This window comes from Hyperolius riggenbachi, chromosome 9 (genome assembly GCF_040937935.1).
Source record: "Hyperolius riggenbachi isolate aHypRig1 chromosome 9, aHypRig1.pri, whole genome shotgun sequence".
NCBI classification, from domain to species: Eukaryota; Metazoa; Chordata; class Amphibia; order Anura; family Hyperoliidae; genus Hyperolius; species Hyperolius riggenbachi.
The window spans coordinates 245,150,410-245,168,556 of NC_090654.1; the positions used below are offsets into that span (position 1 = coordinate 245,150,410).

An 18,147-nucleotide genomic window follows, 5' to 3' on the forward strand; every position below is an offset into this window, starting at 1 on the left:
TTTAGAGAGGAATTGAGGCCATAGTTACAACATTTATGTGGTTTGGATGTATTATTTGTCTTAGGAATCTGCTGCTCATGAGACAGAACTTCAGAAGTATGAAAGTGATGTGTCTGTGCTGCGTGACAGGGGAGAGAAGCTCTCCATTCCTTCATGTTCCAATCAGGAAATTCACAAACTGGAGGTAAGTGCATTTCACTGCATTGTTTGGGACTTCCTGTTTCCACAAAAAGCCGTTCACACTGCATGTGGTGCCATGCTGTAAAATAATGCATCTCTGTAACGAACGGTGGAGCACAGAGAGGATCTGATTACCGGTGATCTGCAGTATCACTGGGAACAGGGGCGTAACAATAGACCCTGCAAGGGATGCCTCCGCAGAGGGGCCCAGACGTCACAGGGGGCCCGTGGGGGGAAATGTTTGAGAGGCTGACAGCTAAGGGCACCGAGAGAAAAAACGTATTCTGCTCTCGCACCATTTTTATATTGACTGCATGTGTCCACCACACAGATAAGGACTCATACACACTCTGGAATTTGTACACTGTCCCTGCTCCCTAGGGTTCGCAAAAAAATCTGTCTCTCACTGCTGCAAAGTTCTAAAGACTTGACAAAGACTTTACAACTTTTTTTCAAAATGTGACTCCTTTGTTTGTAGACTTTCCCTTTTCAGCAAAAGGATTCGTAGATTCTTATCACACCGGCTAATGACTTTATGGCCTCTGAATACTTTTACAAGGCAATGGAGTGGAGATTGATGTCTGACTGTCACTCCCTTATTGAGAGCTTGTTGTCTCATAAGATCCCGTAATAACAGTATCAATCAGTGACATTCTGAATGTTTTGCCAAAGTTACAGTGATACTATATCTTATGTTCAGCATGTCATTGTTGTTCCTCCATATAGCATGTACTCTCGTGTAGTAAAATAATAAGGCTGTGTGTGTATCTATATACTGGGAGCATGGAGGGATTTGTCAGCTGCAAGGGGCTGAAGGAAGCCCTGGGTAAGTAGATCTAGGGGTAGCATAGATTGCCTGACATTTCCTTTAAAGGGGAACTGAAGAGAGAGGTATATGGAGACTGCCATGTTTATTTCCTTTTAAGCAATACCAGTTGCCTGGCAGCCCTGCTGGTCTATTTCTCTGCAGTAGTATCTGAATAACACCAGAAACAAGCATGCAGCTAGTCTGACAGATCTGACTTTGAAGTCTGAAACACCTGATCTGCTGCATGCTTGTTCAGGGGCTATGGCTAATAGTATTAGAGGCAGAGGATCAGCAGGGCTGCCAGGCAACTGGTATTGCTTAAAAGGAAATAAACATGGCAGCCTCCATATACCTCTCTCTTCAGTTCCCCTTTAAGTCTAAGTGTTTTTATCTGCATGGGGAAAACACATTGGTCCTCCGTTTTCCTGTGCAGAAAGCGAGGGGGGTGGGGGGGCCCATCCAAAGTTTCGCAGGGGGGTCCAGTGATGTCTAGTTACGCCCCTGACTGGGAATACAGATGTATACCAGATTATAAGTGATCTGCAGTATCACCGATAATCCGATATACCAGCTAACCTCTGTACTAGAGTAGAGTGTAGTGTTTGGTGTAACAGTAACACTAAGAGGACTGAGCCTCAGTGCAGTGGTGAGTACTGCACGGCTTCCTTCCGAAGACCTGAACTCTCCAAGGCGGGAGGAGTCAGGCTGCGAGTAGGAAGGTAAGTCTGAGAGTGACACTCAGGAGAAAGTGTCACTAACAGGACGGGGAACCGCCTCCAATAGTGAGGTTGGTTCTCGAGATCAGACAAGCCAGGTCGTAACACACGGGCAGATAAAGTACAGATTCAGAATCCAGAGGCGGAGTCTAGGTACAGGCAGAGTTCGGCAACAGGGTGTCAGAAATATCAAGGTACAAGATCAAGAGGCAGAAGCAGAGTCTAAGGACGAGCCGGGGTTCGGCAACAGAGTATCAGAATAGCAAGGTACAAGATCAGAATACAAGAGGATGGTCAGGCAGGCATGGCGTCACAATGCGAAAAAGACGCCGCATGGCGCATAGGCAGAGCGGCGGAATCCGCATTGGTAACGGCGGAATCCGCATTGGTAACGGCGGAATCCGCATTGGAGGCCATGCTGGACGCGGAAACAGCCGCCTCACCTTGAGGCAGCGGCTTTTCCGCGTTTCATCACAATCTCCAGGTACATTCTAACATAATAAAGAGGGCTGGCACTCTTCCCTTGCATTGAATAGACCTTGAATTTAGGGATCTTTTCTAATCAGTTATCAATTCTATGAATTTTATTATGCACTGGCAACGCGTTTCATGGACTTAAGCCCACTTCTTCAGGCCAAACAAAGTGCCAAAAAGTGCAATGAGCCAGACACAGGCGTCTCTGTCACAGAGACTCCTAATAATTGCTTATTTTTCCTTTTTGGCACTTGATTTGGCCTGAAGAAGGGGGCTTAGACCCACAAAACGCATTGCCAGTGCATAATAATAATAATTGATTATATGATTTTGTCATCATTTGAGGTAAGCCACCTCAGCGCTTTTCCATTTTATTGTTTTGCATATTTTTTGTTGTTGCAAATTTTATCACCATCTAGGCGCCTCTTCCCTCCTTTGTGCATCTACTCCCTCCTTTGGAGGGGTGTTCTAGTCGGCCCCTTGTGGTGGCACCACACACAGGACCCTCTAGTCTCATTTTACTAGAGTGCGACCTTGATCCAGCTTGATGGATACCCGAGTGGAGTCGGGTTTGTTGATCTCCACCTGCCTACAGTGGTTGGTTGTCCTTCTGCAACCTTCCTTTGTGAGTGTCCTATTCCACCACCTACTGTTGTCTCTCGTTATTTTTGAGACATACTGCACCATTGGGGCTCACTTTGTCTCCTCAGGGTGCTCTTTGACTACCCCCAACTCCCATATTTTCAACATGTAGCAATCTAAAAGGCACTCGATTATTTGAGGGAATATGAATAATCAGCGTTATGGTGGCCACTAATGATCCAATCTATTTCATCCAATTTTACAAAATCTACATAGCATAAGTGTAGATTGAGTGAATATATTGAATGGATAATTTAGGCAGTTCTTTTATATTACATAGAAATGGTAAGATTGGATGAAAAAGACTGGATCATTAGTGGCCACCATTAATGTGAGAAAAAGAAATGGTAACATTACATAGATCAATCACGTTGTAGAGTTGATTGTGAAATTACTAGGCCAATTATTTCACAGACCTGTACTGGTCCTCATACAAGTATTTATGGTTTGGTTACTTATGTGCTGGATTTAAAGGGAATCTGAAGTGAAAAAACTAAATATGATGATTTGTATGTGTAGTACAGCTAAGAAATGGAACATTAGTAGCAAAGATATGAGTCTCATATTGTTTCCAGTACTGGAAGAGTTAAGAAACTTCAGTTGTTATCTATGCAAAAGACTGAGCTCGCTGACTAATTTAGTCAGAGAGCAATGCTCTTTTCTGAAGCACTTATCGCAACTTGTCCCTGACTTTTTTTGTTTGTTTAAGGTTTTACTTGAATGACCCTTTGAACTTTCCTGCTCTGTTTCATAGTTTTAAAATAAGGAGTATAGTTTGTAAACTGCAAATATGCAATGATGAGAGAGAATGTTATTCAAAAAAGTCTAATGTTCTATTGCTACTAATGTTCTATTTATTACCCTTACTAGACATACAATTCATTATATCATAAGTTTTTTTGTTTTGTTTTTTAGCTTCAATGTCACTTTGAACTTGTGCTTCTCTCTCCCTGATTTTTAACTGGTTGTAAAGATGATCTTTAATAATAATAATAATAATAATGCAAAAAATGGATTGTGTGCAATGCACAAATAGGGATATATTCCACCCCTATTGATCAGCAAACCACAAGCCCAGACTAAGGTGGAAAGAAATCAGCAGGAAGTAAGCTTTAACTACATGCTCCTCCCCTTCTTAGATGCATCCTGGAAGTGGCCCTGGATGTCATCAGTACTCTTATCAAGCTAAAATCGTTCACCAGTTAATGCAATACATTGGTCAGTCTGTACTACTGACTACTACATCTACACTTGGGCAGTTCTGTCCGCTTTTGAGCAGTGTGCACACTGCTACTCAATGCTGAAAGCAGACTAAAAAGTGGACAATCTACGCAGAACTGCACAAGTGTGGATAGGCCCTAAAATATATATATATATATATATTAACCCATACACTTCTATTTCTGTGTGCTTTAGGATGTGCTGGATGACACGTGGAAGATCCTAAGGATGAAGCAGGATCAGTTTAGTGGTGCAGCTATCGCTCAGTCCCAGATAGAGGCGCTATTGCACGGAGTCACTGATCTGGTGTGTGTTGGGAAAGAAAAGATGAAGAAGAGTAAGCACTACAAATGCAGAAGCAGAGATGCCTTACAGTCCAAAATACAGGACCACCAGGTACAAGAGAAAGACCTGTGCAATATTTCCCTCATCTGTAATGGTCATGCTTATCCTCTGCTCCCATTATTTCTCAGTCTGGCTCTACAGAACGTGTGTGTGAGATACACCGCTCAAAAAAATAAAGGGACACTTCAACAACACAATAAATCACACTTCTGTGAAATTAAACTGTCCACTTAGGTGGCAACATTGATTGTCAATCAGTTTCACATGCTGTTGTGCAAATGGAATAGACAACATGTGCAAATTATAGGCAATTAGCAAGACATCCCAAATAAAGGAGCGGTTCTGCAGGTGATTACCACAGGCCACTTCTCAGTTCCTATGCTTTCTGGCTGATGTTTTGGTCACTTTTGAATGCTGGCGGTGCTTTCACTTTAGTGGTAGCATGAGATGGAGTCTACAACCCACACAAGTGGCTCAGGTAGTACAGCTCATTCAGGATAATGCAAGCTGTGGCAAGAAGGTTTGCTGTGTCTATCTGAGTATTGTCCAGAGCATGGAGGCGCTACCAGGAGACAGGCCAGTACATCAGGAGATTTGGAGGAGGCCGTAGGAGGGCAAAACTGTATCTGGCATATTTTCCTACTACCTGTATATGGTGAGGGTTTCTGATCCAGAACTTCGGGCCCCCATAGGCACCCACCTTAATTTCCATAATTAGGGAAAATGTGGGTGTCGATAAAATAGCTGGCGCTGGAGCCGCCCGATATGACAACTGCAGCTACGAGTAGCCGGCGCTTTCCATGAGGTCGCCTACTATTTTTAATTTCCCTGAATTACTGATGGTAACATGGACAATTGCCAAAGTTCTGCGGTGCCGACCTTTTTCACCAAAAGAGATGCGGTAATTTGAGGATTTGAAGTAGGTCGTGGGGGGTTGGTTAGGGCTAGGCATCTGTGGAGAGATCAATTAGGGATGGGTATCATGGGGGGATGTCAAGGTTGGGCACTGGTGGGGAGGGAATCATTTAGGGTTAGGTGTTGGGGTGGGGTTTATGGTTGAGCATCGGTGGGGGGGATCAATTAGGGTTAGGTGTCGCGGTTGAAGAGGGTGGGGGTTGGGCATTGGTGGTGGGGGGGCCCAATCGACTAGGGTTAGGTGTTGGGGGTGGGGTTTTGGGTTGGGCATTGGTGGGGGATGTCGATTAGGGTTAGGTGTCGTGGGGGAAGAGGGTTAGAGTTGGACATTGGTGGGGGGATCAATTAGGGTTAGGCATTGCTCGGGGACTGGTTAGAGTTAGGCATGGGTAGGGGGGTGGTTAGAGTTAGGCATTGGAGAGGGGGTGGTTAGGCATCTGTAAAGGGAGGGCTCTGTGTGAGAATAAGGTTAGGTTTAGCGCATTAGTAAAATTTACCAATATTTTATCGGAATTACCACTGTACAGTAGTAGAATATCTGTCATTTTACTGAAATTATAAATGTGTTCAGACACCGGTATAAGGGCTCATTCACACTATGTGCTGCGCTGTCAGTTTTGACGCAACGCATACTGTGTCTAATGCACTTGGCAACATGAAAGTCCATAGACTTTCATGTTACTGTTCACACTACCGGTGTGCGTTCCCATGCGTTACGATGTAACGCTACTGGGAACATTTTATCGCACACGTTTCCCGATGGGTACGTCTGCTCTAACGCACCCCAACGTATATTCTGTGCGATAGCAGCACATGCATGAAATCGCGTTCCTGTATGCGCTCTGATGTGCACAACCGGCGGCTCTGTCTAGAAGTGACTCCGTAATATGTTGCTTTCTAGATGTGTTGGAAGTGATGACATATTCTGAACTTATTTGCTCCCACTAATCCTAATGAGATGCGTCAGACTTAAAATTACCATTGAGATCCTCTTTAAAGTTCTGTAACATCCTGAATAAGGAAACGCTAGGAAGGTTGGAGGAGGAATTAATCTTCTTATTGGGGTTTGCCGGTCCACTATCCTCACTCTCCACTGTTTATCTCCTAATCTCAGCGTACACAACTTCCCCTGCCTTGTATAATGTTAGTTTCCATTATTATTTAACATTATTATTAATATTTATTGTATTTATAAAGTGCCAACATATTATGCAGCACTGGACAATAAATAGGGATACATTCAATGTAAACATTGGGTGACAGACAGGGGAGGTAGCAAAAAGTTATACAACATATCATCAGGTTGTCCATGCTAACGGGGTATAGGATGCATGATCATGTGATTTTACAGACACCCAGCAATTCAAGTCCAAGTTAGTCCATGAGAAGAGTGTCATAGCCGGGGTTGCAAGATCAAGAAGGAAACAATGAGGAGGGGGGAGAGACTCTACCAATGGCTTTACACTCTAAAGTATGGGGGAGGGACACATAAGGTAGTGCTGTGGAAAAGGCCTGCACAGATAGCCACGAGGCTATGCTGCAGAATTGCATCACTGTTTTTTTTTGTTTTTTTTTCTTGATGTTACACTTTTTGTATTGACACTGGTTGCACCTTAAACTTTCATGTTTGCCCCTGATGAAGCCCCTCTTTTAAAGGGGTGAAACATGTTGGAGTGTGGTAGGGTGATATATGTGTGTGTGTGTATAGTATGTACTGTAGTTGTTATATCAGTTTGGGGAAAAGGGGTAAACTGATTAGAGCCAAATAAAGGCTATGGATGGTTTTCAGGGATTCCCAATTCCCCTCCCCAGAACAGAATTGAGATATCTGCAGAGACAGACATTTTAATCAAATCTATTAAAAGTTAGGTTTTAATATATTTTTTTAGATAGGTAAAATCGTAGATGGAGGGTAGGCCATTTTAAAGAAATGTGTTTTAAGGGCTTGCTTGGAGGAAGGAGCGAGTCTGAGGGGCGGTGGGAGGAAGTTCCATAGAGTGGGGGCAGCTCTTGAGAAGTACTGTAGGCATGCATGGAAGGGAAAAATGCACGGGCGATTAGGCAGGGATCATGGGAGGACTGGAGGGGGTGGGCAGGTATATACTGTATCTATGGACGAGCTCAGAAATGTAGGTTGGTCTTTTGCACAGATTTGTAGGCCAGGCACAAAATCTTAGGCCCAGTGCACACCGAGCGGTTTTGGATGCGATCCGCCGGCCGCATCAGCCTGTAAAAACGCTTGGCTAATGTATTTCAATCAGATGGTGCAAACCGGCGGTTTGAGGTTTGTAGCAAACCGCAAACATGCCTCTTGCTGCACGTTTGCGGTTTGCAGAAGCGTTTCTGCCTCAATGTAAAGTATAGGAAAAACGCAAACAGCTCTGAAAAACGCTACATCAGAGTGGTTTGCCAGGCACTTTTGTTACAGAAGCTGTTCAGTAGCTTTTACTGTAACAATATTTGTAATCTGCTACCCAAAAACGCACCCAAAACCGCTAGACGTTTAGAAAACGTCTCTAAACAGGCCTAGAATCGCTCTGAAATCAGCTCCAAAAACCGCTAGCGTTTTGTGGATCTGATAGTGGTTTTGGTGTGCACAGGGCCTTACAGCTGATCCTGAAGCAGATAGGGAGCCAGCGTAGGGCTTTGCAGAGGGGAGAAGTGGAAGCAGAATGGTGGGAAAGCATGAGCTTCATGTGCTATTTTTAATATTCACCGATGTTATGAAATGATGTAACCACTGACATAATCTGGAGGCAGTAAATTGGTCTCTGCTTTTCCTAGTGTACAATTTTCTCTCTCCAAATGACACCTCTGTGGAACCTCTGCGACAAAAGGTCACATCATTATTCTGTGTTTTTTCCCACAAAGGTCACAGCATAGTCAGAAAAACAAGAACTTCAACAGCCTACCTTGTGCTGTGTTTTTCTTTACATCTCCCATTCACTAAAACGTGTAAGGCCATTGTTTGTATGTATCAGAGATGGCAACGCATTGATTTAAAGGGAACCAGGAGTGAGAGGAATATGGAAGCTGCCATATTTATTTCTTTTTAAACAATTGCCTGGCTGCGCTGCTTATCCTCCTTCTAATCGCAACAGCACAAAATGGCACTGGAAATTTGGGCGCTCTATGAGGCTGCCATATTTATCTCCTTTTGAACAATACACATCGTTTGGCTCTGCCTCTAAAGCTAAGTACACACAAGAGGTCTTTGGAAAATGAATAATCACAGACCAATTTTACCCCCTTCCATGTAGTATGAGAGCATACCTCATAGTTTATTCTATTAAACGACACCCGAAGCGAAAATAAACTAATGAAATAAACAATTATATCTATCTTCCTTCTCCTAAAAATGACTTTTTAAGATATTACACAGTTTTATTTTATGTTTAAATTTACTTTTTAAGTTTTAACTGTTTTATTGTGTTTGCTCAATGACACATTCATTGAACTATGGCAGAGCTAAAATCTATGAACTATTGATCCTTTTTATTTCTTTCCTGCTCAGAAGCCATTTTCTGCTAGGAAAGTGTTTTATAGTTGGAATTTCTTATCAGTGAGGGTCACACTGTAGTCACTACCTGTCTGAGTCAGGACTGAGTCAGCCACTTACATACCTGATATTTAACTCTTTCAGGCAGAGAAAAAAAAAGGGACACAGCATAGTTAGTCGTGTGCTTGGCACTGTACATACACCTGTCTCATCATGTCACATGTCACTTTGGGTATCCTTTAAGCTGAGTACCCCCACCAGATAAAAATCGTTGCAAGATGCTGCATATATTAGAGGGGTAGCTTACCCAGGCTGCAGTCTTCTTTAATCCGCCCCACGTCGCATCTCACGCTGCGTTCCAAGAGGAGTCACGTGGCTACCACGCTTCCTCCTTTCACCCGGAAGGAGGAAGCATGGTAGTCACGTGACAGCGAATAGGAATGCGGCATTAGATGCGACGTGGGACGGATTAATGAAGACTGCAGCCTGGGTAAGTTAACCCTCCCTCACCCGCCTCATCAGGTGCAGTAATTATCTGGATAAAATCCGAATGAAACCCATTCAGATTTCATACGGAGCTCATCTCTGCCCATAACTAGTGTAGCCACAAAAGCACCTGATCTGAAGTAAAGGCCCCTGTATAACAGGAAGTAAAAAGATTAGTAGCTGGGTCCCCCTACAGCTCTGGGGCCCCTGCCATCACTAGGGCTGTTCCCCTCTAGTTACGGCCTTGCCAAGTATGCATTGCTCCATGCCTTCACTTTAGCAGAGCTGCAGTACTCTGGATACTTTTAGTTGTTCCCTGGGGGTTTCTTGTTCCCCAGTAATTTACCAATATCTGTTTGTTTTTGTTTGTTTTTCTATCTAATACAGAACTTTTTCAGCATTCTGGACAGCCAAGCCCTTCTGCTGCAAGCGTTCTCCTCAAAGACCTCCACCCCCGCCAACTGCAGGCAGAATGCAGAGATCGCAGTACAGGAAGCGGGTGTGCTGAGCAAGGAATCCGAAGACCATTGTGTTCACATGATGGGCGTCATTAAGGTAACCAGATAAAATGCAGCTTGTGTGTAGATAGAACGAGCTAACAATGACTCTAGCTACAGATATTCTATATATAGCGCTGACATATTTCACAGCGCTGTATAGAGTATATTGTCTGGTCACTTAATTGTCTCTCAGAGGGGCTCACAATCTAATCCCTACCATAGTCATATGTCTATGTATGTATGGTGTAGTGCAGTGATCTGCAAACTTGGCCCTCCAGCTGTTCAGGAACTACAAGTCCCACAATGCATTGCAGAAGTCTGACAGCCTCAGTCATGAATTCATAAAGGCAAATGCATTGTTGGACTTGTAGTTCCTTAACAGCTGGAGAGCCAAGTTTGCAGATCAATGGTGTAGTGTATGTATCGTAGGGTTAATTTAGGGGAAGCCAAGTAACTTATCTGCATGTTTTTGGGATGTGGGAGGAAACCGGAGTGCCCAGAGGAAACCCACGCAGACACAGGGAGAACATACAAACTCCATGCAGATGGTGTCCTGGCTGGGATATAAACGAAAGCTAACTGCTACGCCACGGTGCTGCCCATTTACAGTGGGATGCGAAAGTTGGGCAACCTTGTTAATAGTCATGATTTTCCTGTATAAATCGTTGGTTGTTACGATAAAAAATGTCAGTTAAATATATAATATAGGAGACACACACAGTGATATTTGAGAAGTGAAATTAAGTTTATTGGATTTACAGAAAGTGTGCAATAATTGTTTAAACACAATTAGGCAGGTGCATAAAAATGGGCACCACAAAAAAGAAATTAAATCAATATTTAATAGATCCTCCTTTTGCAGAAATTACAGCCTCTAAATGCTTCCTGTAGGTTCCAATGAGAGTCTGGATTCTGGTTGAAGGTATTTTGGACCATTCCTCTTTACAAAACATCTCCAGTTTATTCAGGTTTGACGGCTTCCAAGCATGGACAGTAGGCCTGAACGATAAATCGTTTCAGGATCGAAATGGCGATCACGGAAGTGGCGATTTTGATCCCCCTCTCTGGGAAGTATATCAGTCCCCTCTCCCGCTGTGCGCAGCTCGCCGCACCGTCTAGCGGCGGCTCAGCGGGTGTTACTCGCGGCGATGGAGGCGGCTCACTCTCTCCCCCTGTGCACAGCAGCCTATCAGCGGAGCAGACAGCAGACTCCGCCCGCAGGCTCTCAATTGGCTCACTCCTCCCAGCTCCTTCATGTCATTGGCTGGGAGGATAGCAGACTCTGCCCACAGGCTCTCAATCTCGCGCGGCTCACTCCTCCTGCCATCAATTCAGGTTTACATCTTGTGCTATGGCTGTGGCTGGTGTAAGTAGATTTCTAACATCAATTCAGGTTTACATCGTGTGCTATTGCCATGGCTTTGACTGGTGTAAGTAGATTTCTAACGGAAGGCTGAAAGCATTACAAGCAGTATTTGTGTGTCAAGATTTTATGATAATTGGCTATAATTTTAGTTTTACTTGTCATTTGAAAAAACGTCAGTGCATGTTTGCAATTGTTACTGTGCACATTGTGAATTTAGCAATAAAGCTTGATTTGAAAAAAATCGCGCTTTAAAATCGAAATCGCAATTTCTGACAGAAATCGTGCGATTCAATCTTATCTTATCCTAAAATCGTTCAGGCCTAATGGACAGCTCTCTTTAACTCACACCACAGATTTTCAATTATATTTAGGTCTGGGGACTGAGATGGCCATTCCAGAACGTTGTACTTGTTCCTCTGCATGAATGCCTTAGTGGATTTTGAGCAGTGTTTAGGGTCGTCGTCTTGTTGAAATATCCAGCCCTGGTGCAGCTAATTGTCACTGATTCCTGGACATTGGTCTCCAGAATCTGCTGATACTGAGTGGAATACATGCATCCCTCAACTTTGACAAGATTCCCAGTCCCTGCACTGGCCACACAGCAGGATGGAACCACCACCATATTTACTGTAGGTAGCAGATGTTTTTCTTGGAATGCTGTGTTGTTTTTCCTCAATGCATAACGCCGCTTGTTATGCCCAAATAACTAAATTTTAGTTTCATCAGTCCACAGCACCTTTTCGAAAATGAAGCTGGCTTGTCCAAATGTGCTTTAGCATACCTCAAGCTGCCCTGTTTTTGCTTTGGGCGTAGAAAAGGCTTCCTCTGCATCACTCTTGCATACAGCATCTCCTTGTGTGAAGTGTGCCGAATGGTTGAACAATGCACAGTGACTCCATCTGCCGCAAGATGATGTTGTAGGCCTTTGGTGCTGGTCTGTGGGTTGACTCTGACTGTTCTCACAATTTGTCACTTCTGTTTATCCGAGATTTTTCCCGGTCTGCCACTTCGAGCCTTAACTTGAACTGAGCCTTTTGGCTTCCATTTCCTCAATATGTTCCTAACTGTGAACACAGACAGCTGAAACCTCTGAGACAGCTTTCTGTATCCTTCCCCTAAACCATGATCCGGCTTTCTGCTGGGTGGGCTGGCAGGTGGGATACCAGGTTGTCTTGCAGTCCCCCCATAGCATTCCTTGACCTTCTAATGGACCCCCTCCATGCTCTCATGGGCCTCCCATTGAGGCACCACAACTCCCAGAATGCCCCCATAGAATGCCCCCATTGAAGAAACACCGCTCCCTGCATGCCCCCAGCTAGGAGCTCTAGCATCTGATTCATTCTCAAAAACTAGAGGGAGAAGCCCAGAAGAGTAGATATCTGCAGAATCTGGAGAACAAGCGGCCAGAGGTGGATACTGCTGTTCGCTGCCTGACTCAGCCTGGGGGACATCCGGGGCACGTGGCACTGATCTTTGGGGCTAGCAACACCCCTGTCAGTGGCGTAGCTAAGGAGCTGTGGGCCCTGATGCACGTTTTACAATGGGGCCCCCCAAGCACTCTATACATAACAATTGATACGACGCACCAAAACCTGCCAAAGGCAACTACAGTGTCAGAGGTGCAAGAAGGGGATGGGGAACAGGCTGTTAATGATTACCACTATTCAAAGTATCTATAAAAGTAATAATTATGAGCACAGGATCAATAGAGAGCTAATTCTGTAGTTGAGGCAGAGTCCTTCGGGGCCCCTCTGGCCCAAGGGCCCCGATGCGGTCGGTACCTCTGCAACCCCTATTGCTACGCCCTTGCCCCTGATTATTATTGATAAATCTCCTCCTTGCTCTGGCTATAATTTGTCCTTTGGTAATGCTTGCTCTTTGTTTTCAGGAGTGGGACGAGTTCACCGTGAGATACGACCGCCTCTGTAAAAAGTTTGAAGAGCTTAAATCACAGATGCCAACAAAGAGTCTGGTAGAAGAATCAGAAGAGAGAGTTAATGAACGGCTTAACCAATATCAGGTAAATTTTAAAAAGTTTATGAAAGCATTTGTGATATTTTTTTTTTTTGAAGGACACTTTAACTGAGGGTATGGAGGCTGACACATTTATTTCTTATTAATTAATACATGTTACCTAGCTGTCCTATTGATACTCTGCTTCTTATTCTTTTAGCCATAGACCCTGAACAAGCATACAGATCAGTTGTGTCTGACTGGATTAGTCACATGCTTGTTTCAGGTGTGTGATCCAGATACTACTGCAGCCAAAGACATCAGCAGTATGCCAAGCGACTGGTATTGGTTAGAATGAAATTAACATGGCCACCTCCATATGCCTCTCACTTCCAGTGTCCTTTAAAGGCAGTCATAAATGATTAGACGCTGTAAACAATCAAGGCTTTGTTAGTTACTACCGTGCCACTCATGATATTAGATCAGACTGTAGTAGGGAGTCCATAGCCAAGTTCTCATGTGAATACTAAGACTTGCCGGAGCTTAGAGTAGAGTATGTTGCCTGGCTACATTGTTCTGATGCTATTAACTGTCTGCAAATCTGGTTTTCTTACATCTTTTTCCTCAATTTGTACTTATAAAGTGTCTTTCCTTTTACTGAAACCTTTTTTTTTTTTTCTTCTGTTGGCCGAGCTGAAATCCAAAAGCTTATTGTTATCAATTGCTTTCATGGTATCTTGCAGGGTTTTTTTTTCTATGCATGACTTTCTGTACTTCTGCCTGGAACCAGTTTCTGCTTTCACTCCTTTTTCAAGTGCATAGTCAGAGAGTGCCCTGCCAGCTTTCCATGTGAATATTTTCTCTCATCTCCAAAAAATACCCCGCTGCACCAGGTGGCTAGGTAGAAAAAACATTTTTATTCTGACATTATGTGACACACAGGAAAAAGCTTGCGCGTATCGGAGCAGAGCGTGCTATGATTAAGGGACCATGCTCTGCTCCGATACGCGCAAGCTTTTACCTGTGTGTCACATAATGTCAGAATAAAGATGTTGTTTCTACCCAGCCACCTGGTGCAGCAGGATATTTTTCGGATTTTTGACGTTGTAACGCTACCTTCCCGTGCTCCCTAGTGGCGATTGCTAGTTGTAGCGGCCCTAATCTCTAAAAAAATTTTTCTTATCTGTTGTGCCTGTGAAAAGAGCCCCATACACATGCTCAACAGCGGTTTTTTATGCAGCACAATTATCAAACGACTTTTGCTGTGAAACAAGTTGAACAACCCAAAAAAAAGTTGCTTGCTATTGTTCAAAGAACTGATAACATTGATAAGCCATCATTCCAACTGTTGGAACTTTGAACAGTAGCAAGCAGCTTTTTTTTTGGTTGTTGAACTTGTTTCACAACAAAAGTTTGTACTGCATAAAGGCGCGTACACACGCCTGACTCCTTCAAACAACGGGTTGTCAGACCCGCCCGCGGGGCGGCCGTTCTGACGACAGTTTGCCCGTGTGTACAGTCTGTCAGCAGGCTGATAAGGCAGGTTTTGACCGATCCGCCGATATTTTATTAGCTATCCTCTAGTTTTATGTTTAAAGAAAACCTGAACTGAAAATTAAAAGTCAAAATAAGCATACACAAGTCATACTTACCTTCCATGTAGTCTACTCCTCAGTGTCTATCTCCTGTCCTGCGTCCTGTTTGTTCACTGTGATCAAGGAAATTTTCCGTCCTCCATTTTGAAAATGCCCATTACCCATAACACAGCTTTCTGGTCAGCACACAGTTAAACTGTAACATCGCTCACTTGAGCCATAGGGAAATGTGGACATTACCTGGTAAATCAGTTTTCCTCTCAGCTATAACTGACAGCAACTGATATTTTACTGACAGCAACTGGTATATTCCAGATCTGACAAAATATTGTCAGAACTGGAAGGGATTATTGTCAGAAGAAAATGGTGAGCTTCTGAGAGGAACTGATGGCAAGGTAACTATGTAATGTTCATTTTAAGTTACCTCATGTGTTTATTTTAAATATTTTTACTCAGTACAGGTTCTCTTTAAACATTTACAGAGTAAATTTAATGTTTATAGACTGCCTTTGAGCACAGACAACAAAAGTGTCCCAGAGCTAAAATACAGGAACTATAGACCTTTTTTTATTTATCCCAGTACTTAGTTGTTTTCTACAGGAAAACGTTTTTCAGCTGTAATTCCTTATCAGGGAGGGTTGCGCTATAATCAACAAGGATCTAACAAGAGAGAGACTGTCTCTTGCATACCTGAAGGTTAACTTTTTCAGGCAGAAAGAGAAGACACAGCCTAGTTAAACATGTAGCCTTGGCGTACTAATCGATGGGGAATTCAGTTTCAGAAACCAAATTTCATCTGTAGTTAAATCTTCCTCCTTTCATCTGAAGAGCATTGCAAAGATTAAACATCTGATTCCCGCAGAGGATCTTCCAACCCTAGTCCACGCCTTCATCACATCACGGCTGGACTACTGCAATGCCCTTTATGCTGGCCTCCCCAAAAAGGACCTGCGTCGCCTGCAATTACTGCAGAATGCTGCTGCCAGATTGCTAACAAACCAGCCTCGCCACTGTCACATTACACCGATCCTTCGCTCACTGCACTGGCTACCAGTAGAATGGAGAATACTCTTCAAGATTGGACTGCTGACATTCAAATCCCTGCACAATCTGGGCCCTGGATACATGAAGGACCTGCTGAAGCTGCACCACACCTCTCACAACCTCAGATCAGCAAGTTCTATAAACTTGGTCACTCCCAGAGTGCACCTCAAAAAATCTGGAGATGGAGCCTTCTGTCATGCTGCCCCTACTCTTTGGAACTTCCTGCCACACCCAGTAAAGACAGCACCATCCCTGGAGCTATTCAAATCCAGACTGAAAAGCCACTTGTTTAGCCTGGCATTTCCAGACTTATAAAATTCTTCCTCTGTACCACGATGGTCGGAGCCATGCTTATGCGCGTTGAGTCCCATGGGAGAAAAACGCTTTACAAATGTTATTTGTTGTTGTTATTTGTTGTTGTTGTATATCCAATGCCAAACATTATTATCTCATGTTGCATGTCACTTTGGGTACACTTTAAAGTGAACCAGAGACAAAGCACCCTCATGTAATTTTCCATATATGTCAATGGAAACATTAGGGAAAACACCTACCCTGCTCTCTGTTTCATTCTTCACTGCTCAGCCTTGCTTCTTGTCAGCCCTGATAAAATCCCTGACTGAGCATTCAGTCTGGCTTTGCTCAGGAATCATTATAGCTGAGTCATTATAGCAGAGCCAGGAGGGGGCAGGCTTGGGCTTGAAAAGACATCAGAGAAGACAGACTCAGCTATGATTCCTGAGCAAAGCCAGACTGAATGCTCTGTCTGGGATTGGGATTTTATCAGGGCTGATAAGAAGCAGGCTGAGCAGCGAAGAATGAAACGGAGAGCAGGGTAGGTGTTTTCTCTAATGTTTCCACTGACTCACCCTCAATACATGAGGGTGCTTCGTCTCTGGTTCACTTTAATGGTCCTTTCACACTGCGACCATTGTGATCAGTTTCAACTGACAATATACTTGGATCCCAAAGTGATGCAATTATATTTATATGGTACGTTCAAATCGGATGCAATGGGGCATGCTCTGTCAAGGTGTGCATTTATCAGATAAGGTACATGTTTTATAGTGACAGTGAAGCATATTTTCATTGAACTGTATGCATCAATTTATGGTTCCCATTGCAACTTCCAGCACAAAATGCAACTTTTACCCACTGCTGCAATCTTGAAGTGACACCCATGCTAACCTACAAATAAAAAACACATATATAAGTAGATAAATACTACTTCTACTTACATAACACGTGTATTGCACTGTCCACGTTATGATTCCTGTGAATTTTATAAAGGAAAAGCAGAGAATCCTATTCTAGACAGTTTCCATCTTGGTTACCTTTCAAAGTAGTTAATCCTGACATAATTTCCTCCCTCACTCTTTTTATTCTCCTCTTGCTAATTGTGTATTCGTTACCCGCCCTCTTCCCCAGAGTCTTCAGACACTCCCACTGAGGTCTATACTAGGAAGTGGACTGTTTTATTTCATTAGAAAGAAGGGTGTTAAATGGGGTTTAAAAGTTCGTTTAAAAACAAAGTCCTCAGGAGACAGTAAAATGTGGATTTTAATTAGACGTTATTGATCTTCGTAGATGTTCAATAATCAATAAGGTACAGTTCTTTGGTACATCAAAATCAGTTACAAAAGATATAAAAACAGAATTATTTAAATTGCTGTGTAATCTGTATATCGAATCTATTGTCTGTAGTAATCTTCTTTGAGCGTATGCATATGTGTCTGTCATGTAAAGTGTGTGTGTGTGTGTGTGTGTGTGTGTGTGTGTGTGTGTGTGTGTGTGTGTGTGTGTGTGTGTGTGTGTGTGTGTGTGTGTGTGTGTGTGTGTGTGTGTGTGTGTGTGTGTGTGTGTGTGTGTGTGTGTGGCCAGACCTTCCTGCTGGTTCTTATATATATGTTAGTTCTCAGTATTCCTACTGTTCTGCCTTCTGCTTGGACCAGCAATAATGCTATGATGTAATTTTGAGTCTTCAACTATATATGGAACGAAGCCTCTTTTCCTAACTCAGAATAATTTAAGTTTGAATCACGTCACATAACAACCAGCTGTCGATTATGTAACCAGGATACAATTTCTGCAACCAGAAGCCTGGCTTGACAGAGATCTATTTTTCTACACTTTTAATGATGAATGGTCTTGACATCTGTGACCTTAAATTCCACAAGGAAAGGACCACATGCTAAACTCAGCAGACTTCTGAAAGTTCATTCTAAACCAAGTTAGCATTATATACTGTATATTCATTAACCAATATTGTATAATTATCACTATATTTAACAATAGCTTTGATATCTCAATCTCATGACATCGTACAGATATAATTTCTCATCCGGCAGGGCCCTTAGCCAAATGTAGAAATCAAAATCCGTCAATGATATATCATTTGATTAA

General features: G+C 43.2%; 1 protein-coding gene across 7 annotated transcripts in view; it reads left to right on the forward strand.

Annotated features, from left to right (window-relative positions):
- Positions 1-18,147, forward strand: part of SYNE2 (spectrin repeat containing nuclear envelope protein 2) — a 573,116-nt gene that overhangs the window by 372,519 nt on the left and 182,450 nt on the right. For all 7 annotated transcript variants that reach the window (XM_068254236.1, XM_068254237.1, XM_068254238.1 and 4 more), the window contains 4 exons: positions 65-184; positions 4,237-4,437; positions 9,674-9,841; positions 13,041-13,172. In XM_068254236.1, the coding sequence (XP_068110337.1) occupies positions 65-184; positions 4,237-4,437; positions 9,674-9,841; positions 13,041-13,172 (621 nt within the window). The remainder of the gene's footprint in view (positions 1-64; positions 185-4,236; positions 4,438-9,673; positions 9,842-13,040; positions 13,173-18,147) is intronic.